This window comes from Alosa alosa, chromosome 22 (assembly GCF_017589495.1).
Source record: "Alosa alosa isolate M-15738 ecotype Scorff River chromosome 22, AALO_Geno_1.1, whole genome shotgun sequence".
NCBI classification, from domain to species: Eukaryota; Metazoa; Chordata; class Actinopteri; order Clupeiformes; family Clupeidae; genus Alosa; species Alosa alosa.
Window position 1 is genome coordinate 18,896,566 of NC_063210.1, and position 11,219 is coordinate 18,907,784.

The 11,219-nt window shown below is 41.5% G+C and overlaps 1 protein-coding gene across 2 annotated transcripts in view; it reads left to right on the top strand.

Moving 5' to 3' along the window:
* Positions 1-4,232: 4,232 nt before the first annotated feature.
* The window catches only part of LOC125287747 (rho GTPase-activating protein 44-like), an 85,847-nt gene continuing 78,860 nt past the window's right edge, over positions 4,233-11,219 (top strand). For both annotated transcript variants that reach the window (XM_048233747.1, XM_048233748.1), the window contains exon 1: positions 4,233-4,531. In XM_048233747.1, the coding sequence (XP_048089704.1) occupies positions 4,479-4,531 (53 nt within the window). In that variant the 5' untranslated portion in view covers positions 4,233-4,478. The remainder of the gene's footprint in view (positions 4,532-11,219) is intronic.

The window sequence follows — 11,219 nt, forward strand, 5'->3', positions numbered from 1 at the left end:
AGCGGCGCGTACATTCGACAAAAAATAGACCATTCATTTAAAATGGATTTTACGCGTCGCGAACAGAGCGCTTCAGTTCCGCGCCTGGTGTAGCTCACACCTAACATCACATTGTACCATGTGTGGAGGTATCAAACAGTCCATGGAGGAGTGTCATGTGGCTGTGTTCAAGATAACTCAACCTACAGAATTACACATAGCTCCTTTAAACAAATATGTGACAAACATGGAGCAGGAGGGCTTCAGAATTCCTCAAAAGAGTAAACTCACTTTGTATCCAAAGGTGCTCTTTGGTGAAATAATTCCAATTTAATGCAAAACAGGTAGATCCAAGGCACTCTTCTTATATCAAATTTTTTTTATTTAAATAAGTTAGTTCATCATTGAACTGATATATTGAACTGAAAATATGTGTTTTACTTCATTTTTTTACAACATAGGTACGCTCCCCACAGAATAAAAGTCACTGGACTGCCAATCTTGAAGTGTATTTGTGAATGTAGCCTGCACAATGCAAAGAAATAAAAGATAAACTAGGTGCATTTCCATAGAAATGAACATTGCGAGACACCAGATATTTCTTCTATGATCTCATCCCATAAAGCTTTTCTTTGACTTGTTAGTTTTTTGAACATTTATTTTATCTAATGACTAGGGGTGTCACGATTCTCCAAATCCTTGATTCGATGTAATTTTCGATTTTAAAGTCACGATTCGATTCGATTTTCAATCTTTTTTAAATATTACTATTAATGCATTCCTTATATGTTATTTACTCTTTTTTGGCCTGTTCCTTTTCTTTTTCGGGGGGCTTTTATTTTGAAACCGATTTGAAACCGTTCCAACCGCGAGGTTGTATGTAAACAGAACTAACATTAGGCTAAAACAGAGACGTGAACATAGTAAAATGAAACAACACAGAATGTTAATTTGATTGTTTCAGCACACTCCGAAGCAGTGTTGTATAAAGTACTAGAAAGCAATACTTCAGTAAAAGTACAAGTATTGTACTAGAAAAAGACTTTGGTAGAAGTGAAAGTACTTAAGTATTTGAAGTAAAAGTAAAAAGTAAAAAGCAAGCGGTTTTATTTTAAACTTTTATTGTAAACTTTATTTTGGCTTTCTTATAGTAAAGCATAAAGCATATTCAGGGTTCCCATATCTTCTTAATCTCACTCATCAAATCAAATCACATTCTTTTCTAGGACTTTTTAGGCACAATTCTCTGAAATGAAAAATAAATAACTTATTTCTTTCACAAAAAAAAAATGACCTGCTTGTAGGGAGAACATTTCTAGGGCTTACTCCCCAGGTCACCGTCACTCACACACACACACACACACACACAGGCCACCTATGTCCAGCAGCTACTAATATGCCAGTCATTAGTTGAAACTGATGGTCCATGGTACTAATAAAAACTACAGGATAGTAAGAGCTGAAATGTTGCTTAATTTATCCAATTTCCACCACTATGGTCGGTCTTGGGCCTGAAACTCCCGGGCACTGAATTCTGGCAACTTTGAAAACCAGCTTCTTTTGAAGATGAACAGACACCTTTTCAGTTTCAACTAATGACTGGCATATTAGTAGCTGCTGGACATAGGTGGCCTGTGTGTGTGTGAGTGACGGTGACCTGGAGAGTAAGCCCTAGAAATGCTCATGCCACATGACCAAAATGTTCTCCCTACAAGCAGGTCATTTTTTTGTGAAAGAAATAAGTTATTTATTTTTCATTTCAGAGAATTGTGCCTAAAAAGTCCTAGAAAAGAATGTGATTTGATTTGATGAGTGAGATTAAGAAGATATGGGAACCCTGAATATGCTTTATGCTTTACTATAAGAAAGCCAAAATAAAGTTTACAATAAAAGTTCAAAATAAAACTGCTTGCTTTTTACTTTTTACTTTTACTTCAAATACTTAAGTACATTAAATATCAGAAAATTACTTTTGATGCTTAAGTACAGTATATATCAGATACTTTTAGACTTTTACTTAAGTAATATTCTAAAAGGCAACTTTCACTTCTACCAAAGTCTTTTTCTAGTACGATACTTGTACTTTTACTCAAGTATTGCTTTCTAGTACTTTATACAACACTGACCACCTCACAGTAGCGTGTGTGTGTGTGTGTGTGTGTGTGTGTGTGTGTGTGTGTGTGTGTGTGTGTGTGTGTGTGTGTGTGTGTTTGTGTGTGTGTCAATATCGCCCACTTCACATTTGGCATTAACATGAATCTTGGGTAATCTGATCACAGGGGGACAAGAGTTCATATCAGGTATTAGAATGTGTGTTGAGGAGTCACTTATGATCACATCTCACACCCAAACTCTGTATGTAAATAAATGTGTAAATAAGAAGAACAAAGCCAATGTGTGATGAGTTTAAATAAGACTGTTTGCAATACTTAACCTATAGGCATTTCACACCTACTGTAGGCTCTGCCTTGTGTTGTGTGTGCTGCCTGCGCAACAGTGGGGTGTCGTTGAAGAAGACGTTCGAAGATGAGGAAGAAGTCAAGTAATATAGTGAGGAAATGTGTAGGCCTAAACAACATGTGCTTAGATTTTGACACAGCACAGCTTGTGTAAGCTAAGCCATATGTTCCTTACTCTGCTCTTACCTTATAGGCCTAATAAAGCATAGCCTACACTTAGGCAAAGAGAATCAGAAACTGTCTTGTTTCATAACCTAATTGCAATTATGTCCGATTTAATCAAATCATTATGAGCATTACATTTATGATATTTTGCACACTAATATCTGATTCATTGCAAGTTAATATAATAAAGAATGGAAACGCTAGTTGGATAATTATATTCTTAGTTGTAATTTCCTGCTGTCCTGCTGGTGACCTCAGTGAGATGTACAGTGCATACGAAAAGTATTCACAGCGCTTCACTTTTTCCACTTTTCATTATGTTTCAGACTCATCTTAAAATGGATTCAATTGTTTTTTTCTCATCAATCTACACACAATGCTCCAACACCCCACAAAAAAACAAGTGTTTGGAGTGCTTTGTACATGCTTAAGGGCACTTCAGCTGTGGCCTACTGGTTGGGGTTTGAACCGCCAACCCTCTGGTTACAAGTCCGAAGTGCTAACCAATAGGCCACGGCTGACCTCAGTAGGCCATGGCTGCCCACTACGAAATGTAGTTACAAGTGTCAAGTCCATAGGCGTCCCTGTGCACAAGCCTTTAGTGATACAGGTGCAGGTGAGGCAGGTAAGTATAATCCAAAAAATGAAGATCAAAATCACTGCACACTGATCACTATTAGCGTTGTTTTTATTTGGAGCGAACAACGCGTTTCGCTAAACACATCACCAGGTTCGCTCTGCACCATCCCTCAGATTACAAGTAGTTACAAGTGTGTTCACATGTCCATTCTGGACGCAGGAAATTCAGTGTAGTATATGGATTTGGTTATTTACAAAAAGTGTACTTTACATTTTTCAAAACATTACTTCTGACATCCGTAGGATTTCATAGCATGCCAAAGTGTGTCTCCGCTATTGTGAATGGATGTTGAGATATATGGATATATGGATCCATTTCCAATCAGCTTTTAGACCTACTGTACATGACATTTGACATGACATATTCCTTCGATTTGTTCACTCTTTCTCCACTGGGTGGTGCTGTGTGCTTATGAACGTAGCATATTCATATTATGTCATCATATCAAAGCCACTAGTTGGCACTAAGGTTGGCACTAAGAGGATATGGAATATTGGGTCAATCAATCAATCAACCAATCAACCAATCAATCAATCAGTGAAAGCCTAAGCCTGTTGAGCTGCCCCACATATTGTATTACAGGTGAGCACAGGCTTATCACATTTTTTCCCATAGATTTACCAGCAAGTCTATATTTAGCACCATTTCGACTATTGTTCCCATGTCTAAAAGACCTGTAAAACTAATTGATATTTATTGGACATTAACTTCATATTTTTCAAAATGATCAAAAATGATAGGCTATTTTGTGGCAGCTTTGCCTAGGCCCCGCTCATTTGTTTTGCAAAGTGTGAAGGGGGCGATAGCATTTTGTGCTCTAATGTTTTCTAAATCTTAAAATTATGCAGTCTATCTTTATTCTTCCTTGGACCCCATTTGATTCATCACCGACCTTCCGATCTTCAGTCTAACGCGAATGTCTTCGTACAAAACTACTACTCCCACAGTGCACCGCGCAGCGGCGTCGGCTTCTGAGCTGTCATCCTGACCGTAGAGAAGAAATTGGTCCAGCATCCCAGAGCAACGGAGTAGCAGCAGTCCAAGGACAGAAAATGCTGTGAAATCTTTCCCGCAATAGCTTCGTATTTCATGCGAGAAATATTTGCGTAAAATGGAATGGATTTTCCCAGGATGTGCTTTCACGTAAAGAGCTGTCTAGAATATCGCATGACGGTTAATCAATGAGGAATGCCGACTAGTTTTTGCCATCGGGGTTAACGCAGAAAAGCTGCAAGATGAAGAAACAGTTCAATCGAATGCGACAACTCGCTAACCAAACGGTGGGCAGGTAAGCCTGTCTCGTTTTGACATTTCGAAATTCGTTGCGCTTGTGCAAAGTGAACTCGCGCGGAATGCCTTCATGTCCTGTCAGGATTAATCATCTCTTGTGGTATACAAATGTATTGTATGTCCAATGCAATTGGTGTTCCAATACATATAGGCTATTTTCAGATCATTAGATGGATGTGGTTTGATGGAATCTTATGAACGAGGCATATTCTTTGACCGGCGTGGATGACGAAAAGAATCTGTCATGGGCTGTATACTGTCACTCGTTGGCTCCCTGAAGACTGTGGGCCAGCATCTGTATAGATCACTGTATTCTGTAGGGTCAGCGACTGTTTTGGCCGCGAATAATTAAGCAACAAGACAAGTGCAAATGTCGCCAAGGGGTGTGGCATCTCAATCCTCGGAGATGGCCATCTGCGATATTGATCGGACGCAGTGGAGTAAGGCTATGGAGTGCGTGCGTGTGTGTGTGCGTGTGCGTGTGTGTAGCCTGTGTGTGTGTGTGTGCCCACTCTTATGTGTTTGATTTTTACATTGGCTACAACCGACTTTTTTTTCGCAAATCGCTCGAAATATCTCATATAATTAAGCTTCCTGCACGTTTACTCTGAAAATGCTTGGAATCAAGAACCAAGGCTTGGAATCAGAAATCATTCCTAGTTTATGTCAGCCTCGACTTGTCTCAGTAAACGCCTCAGATGTAAAATGTATTCAGAGTAAAATGCTGTGCTGGTTTGAAGGTTTGACAGAAATGTTAATTTGCAAATATCCTGGTATGTTGAATTTGGTAGGAAATCTGAAATATGTGGCAGGGATGTGCCAGTTGTAAAATCCTGAAATAACACAATGCATTGTAGGTGTGCATGACAGCACAGCCAACAATGTCAGTAAATGTGTAAATGCATGAGTAGGTTCCCATGACAACTGTACCACTGGGAATGTGTGTGTTTGTTTGTGTGTGTGTGTTGCTCTATATTGGTGGATTATTATTCTTTTTTGAAACAGATATTGTATTTATATGGAATTTCTTAGTTTAAATTGGTGAAGGAGGCTTTTGTGCATTTGCATTTAAATTTGTGAATAGCCGTTATTCATGGCGGATATTGTTGCATAGCTTAGGCTTTTGACAAAACTGATGTTTATCACATTTAGATAGAGGCAGCAAGATTTGAGCCATCTCATGAATGCCACTTGACATTTCAATAATGTTGATCACTAGATTGATCACTAAAACTACAAGCCTTTCTCCTCCTACTTGTCGAGCAAGAGGCCTTTAAAGCCTAGTTCACATTTAAAATCCATTTTTCATTGTCCTTAGAAACACTCTCCAAGCAAGACTGGCAGGTCTGCCATCATTACATGCCATGTCTCGTTTACTACCGTGGGGATCAATACAAATGATGTTGACTCTCAATTCCTTCCCCCTAGCAGAGCAGAACAGATCAGATCTATTCTGTATAGTGGTGCTGTGTGGTGAAATACTTAAATGGAGCTTTGCCGACACCTCTGAGACCCCTAGCCATGACACAGCATATTTCAAACATACACAGCCATGACTCAGCATATTTCGGTAGGCTACTCAGTCTCAGTGTGGCAGGAAGCTCCCACTTGAAAGCTTCCATATGTGACACGGGCAGTTTTCTGGCTCACCGTTTCGCTTTACACTGCTGTACGAGTCCGCCGCAATCCTCACCACGCATGTCACATGCTCAGGAATGCCCCCGTTTTTTGGGGGGATTCCCTTGTTAGTTTGGGAATCCGGAAGTTTCTGGATCTCGTCCATCGGACGTGCCTGCCATTGGAGTCTAGCCCTCTTCATTAGGTGTGTTTATGTGTGTATTTCCACATCAATGTCTATGTCTATGTGTGGGTGTTTGGTGTTTCTCACTGTGTGTGTGTGTGTGTGTGTGTGTGTGTGTGTGTGTGTGTGTGTGTGAGAGAGAGAGAGAGAGAGAGAGAGAGAGAGAGACTGTTTCTGTGCATACACGGTTGTATCACTTGCCTGGCAAGGAACCTGAAGCCTTCACCTATCCAGGCGTGGCATGATCTCTCTCTGAAATGGGATATACCCCAACACGCCCTCACGGGAGGAACAGACACCAGGGGCAATTAGTGCCATTCAGTGGCCAGGGACACCAGCAGGCATCCACAGCTGAGAGCGCTGGCCTCGCAAAGGCCTGTCACTGCAGCGACCCACCGGCTTGTGATGCTCTATCGCAGCCATATGCCTGAACCTCTACACTGAGTCTGTTTCTCAGTAGGCCCCTCTGAAAAGATGCTTTAAAGGATCTTAAAGGAAACGATTTTTACATGGAGCTTGTGTAATCTGCGTTGTGTTGAACCTGCATGATTCAGCCCTGCACACGCCCGGACTCAAACCCGCGAAACAGCAGCACCTCGGATCAGGAGGCGAGCACGCTAACAATTGAGCCAATAGCCCAGGCTACTAGCTCGCAAGCCAGCAGCACTCTTGAGGCGTCGGCCAAAGCACTATCTTGAATAATGTGCATATGAAATTCCAGGACCATATTAGATTAATGCATTACTGAACTGTGAATAATCACTCAAGATAACAATGTCTGCTGGAAGTACTAGTGTGACATCTATATGTAGTTTATATACAGTAGCTTATCCGTGAGTGAGTTGAATGTGAAGTATTTGGTGGTGATGTTTGCAGCATGAAATATACTGCAAAAATACATTTATCATTTATGTTCATTTCTGCTCCCAGTTTTCATGAGTTGAAGTAAAAGACCTAAAGGCCAACACCCACTGGCGGCAACATTCACGTCTATGGATTTGACACTCAAGAGAAGAAACTTGGTGTCACTTGACGCACGCCAGACACTGCCAGTGGGCGATGGCCTTTACTATGCACTCAAAAGGTTTATTTTTTCTCAAATGTGGTATTAGTGAACACTCCACCTTCACATTCAGTTCACAGACAATTGCACTTGTGGATTTCCCTACAGTTGCGTTAACATTACATTTACATTTATCAGACACTTTTATCCAAAGCGACTTACAAATGACATTCTCCCCAGAGCCACTCAGGATTAAGTGCCTTGCTCCAGGGCACAACGGTTGAAGCCAGGAATTGAACCCACAACTTTTCAGGCTACTGCATACTAGCCCAATTCCTTAGCCATGCGCTACCACTGCCCCAGTATTTGTATGGACTCTCAAAACTTGTGACATCAGTGACACTGTGTTGTGTGATGAAACTACTCTTTAGGGTAGCCTTTCATTATGACCAGTCCAAAAAACATCTGTGCAATAGTCATGTTTTTTAATCTGCATCTTTTGAAAATTTCAGAGAGATAACCCTTTTGTGTGTGTATAGATGAAATATCACATATTTTACTTGAATTCATGAAAACAGGAACGAAAAGAGAAGTGATGCAATAATGTTTTCGGACAGTATAGTAAGTGTGGATTAACATTTACAAAATCACACATAGAGGAGTGTGACGTGCAAATCCTGTTAAAGCCCCAATTTGCTAAACCATTCACCTTCTTAAATGACTAATCTCTCTACTAGATAAGATGTAGTTTGGCGATGAGCCATTTTGATTCCAGTTAAACATCTCCTCTTCTCTTACACAAGCATCCCAAATGATGTGCTTATGTTATTAATCCAGTGCAAAGCTGGACAGATTTGTGACTCTGCCACACGGTCGCTCGTCTTTATTTAACAAAGTTGAAGCGGGGTTGTGGTATAATCCACATCATCTTATTTTGTGTGTGTGTGTGTTTTTTTGTAATATATGGCCCATTCATAATTTGGTGTGGTGGTGGTTTTGTTCTGTCAATGAATCTGTCAATGACAAAGCCTTGTGGGCAACTTTTCAGAACACTAAAAATAAGCAAAACATCATCCTGTGTTTGTGGTTGAAATATGTTCATGCCATTTCCTGGCACCCAGTCATTTGGCAGACGTCTTCAGATATGCTGCGCTTTATGATTTTGATGCCTCAGATTTTATTTCTGAATTATACTTGTTTTTTCAAGCAAGGGGGAGATGGATTATGTTAGGTCTCTGGTAACTAAACCATTGGAAAGAAAAATACCCCCAATGTCCCCACTGTTTGTTTAGTTCATGTCAGTGGTACAGGTCCATATGTGTATGTCTATTGTGAAGACAGCTACCCTGACCTAAGATCAGCAGGATTGGCAAGGAGTGAATGGGCCAAATTTCTATGATAAAGGAAGTACTGGTATTCCATTTCACTCAAACATCCCTACTACTGAACACTGGGTGCTTGACCCTCAAGAAATATCATATGCACTTGTTTAATTCAGTTGAATTCAGTTCAGTTTTATTTATATAGTGCTGTAACATAAAAGTACTTGTCAAGGCATTTTACACGGCCCAGCTTCCCAGCATCTCTTGCCCCTCAGGGTCGTTGGTAGCTCTGTTGTCCACTGCAGAGACAGATGGGCACATGGCAGTGTCCTTCAGGGGTAGAGTTACCCCTGGCGAGGCTAAAAGCAGACTGGTATTCCCCCTCTAAATGCCCCCAGCCTATCCCCTCCCCACCCCCACCACCCCATCCTCTCTCTACACCAGCACTCTAGGCACACACACACACACACACACACACACACACACACACTCGTTTGTGTGGCATCTCCCCTGTCATCTGATGGGCATGGGCTTGGTCAGTTGTGGAGGTATTAAAGAACTATCAACTTTATTGAAGGTCTGAGGTTAGTATGCACACATGGAATGCCATGATCCCAACCAACAGGGGATGACCATAACGTAATCTAACTTATTTTAGATTACCCTCGCATTAGAGAACATACTTGTAAAATCCCGAACAAGCATTCCCATGTTTAATATGTGCTAAGATCCTCTTTTTTAAGATCTCTTCACAAACAGTCTTCGCCGGCTCACTGGGTCGCATGGGAGTGCACAGTCTGCAGCTCACGCTGACAAGCTTGGCCAGATTTCTTGGATGGATGGGCAGTCTCGTATGGAAATCCAAACAGTCCCTTGCCTTGTGATTAATGTTCTTGTAGCTGTGTGTTCAGGTCTGTGTCTGCTTGATTAATCTCTTTGCCTGGGTGCCATTAGGGATATAAATTGTGGGGCCGTGGTATTATCCATGGCAGTGTGAGGTGAGCTGAGATGTGTTATATGTGGTATTTGTCCTCAAAATGCCAGCATTGTGTGTTTGATTTCCAGTACTGATTGAGAAGTTTCCTGTACATTCATTAGTGATCTGGGAATGTCTTATGAAAGTGTCATGTCTTGCTCAGTTTATGGTTAAATTCTGAGAGAGAGAGAGAGAGAAAGAGAGTGTGTGTGTGTGTGTGTGTGTGTGTGTGTGACTGAACCCTCATGTATCCCCTATGCAACCTAACACACACACACACAAACATTTTAAATAAATATACTCTTTATTTGTTTACACTTAGCATGAACATGTATGTATCTCAGCTTCTATCTAGCTTGCGTAGGGGATGCATAAGGAATCAGTCAACACACACACACACACACACACACACACACACACACACACACACACACACACACACACACACTCACTCACTCACTCACTCTCTCTCTCTCTCTCTCACTCACACAGATCCCAGCAGTGTGCACACTTACAGTGCACACATGTGTTCCTTTTCCCCACCCCCATCCAACCTTGTTTGCCTTCATCTTTCCTCCTCTCCTCTGTATCTCTCTCTCTCTCTCTCTCTCTCTCTCTCTCTATCCCTCCCTCCTCCACTCTTTATTTTCTCTGCTTCTCTGTTCTCTTCATTCATTCATTCATGTAGCCAGTGTCATATAGAGGAATAGACAGATGTATCTCTCTCTCCTCCTTGCTCTCTCTGATCACCACTCTCTCTTCTCTTTCTCTCTCTCTTTCTCCCCCTTTTTCTCTCTTTCCCACTCTCTTTTTTTCTTCCCTTCTCTCACTCTTTCTCTCTTCCTTCCTCTCTCTCTGTTTTTCTCATCTTCCTCCATCTTTAACCCCCCACTCTCTCCCTCTCTCTCTCTGTGTCTTGTGCTGAGAGAGAACATGCAGTAGAGCTCAGTAGACAGTCATTATCCACACACACACACACACACACACACACACACACACTTACAGTCAGTGACTTAATCGAAAGTGGGCCTTTTCCCACAGCGATTAAAAGCCATCACGCCATCATCCTCTCTCCCCTCTCCTACTCTCTCTCTTTTTCGCACTCTCTCACTCTCTCTCTCTCCCGCCTTTTATCCTTTATCATTTTTTCTTCTCTCTCTTTCTCTCTCTGATGCTCTCTTTTCTCTACTCCTTCCTTTTCTCTGCTCTCCTCCTCTCTCCCCTCCCCTCTCCCTCTCTTTTTCCCCTCTCCAGGCCTACGGGAAGATGATATAATAATCTCCCTGGTCTTATTGAATTACCGAGGCCTAATGGTTAGGTCCAGTAACATAACGGGTGTGAGGCAGAGAGCATTGAGAGGGACTCACTTGTATTAGGAGGTTAGACTCCTCCGGGTGCTAATGCTAGCCTGGGACGCTGAGACCAACTTTAGCTTTCCAGATACTCTGGAATTTCCAGTGAGAAATTCCCATACATTTCCCTCCATAGACACCCCTATCTATAGAGTGTGTGTAAGCCGGACAGGGATACTACATACTGTGGAGGAAGATTCCAGAATGCTTGTCAAGGGCAGTTCTAGAACTC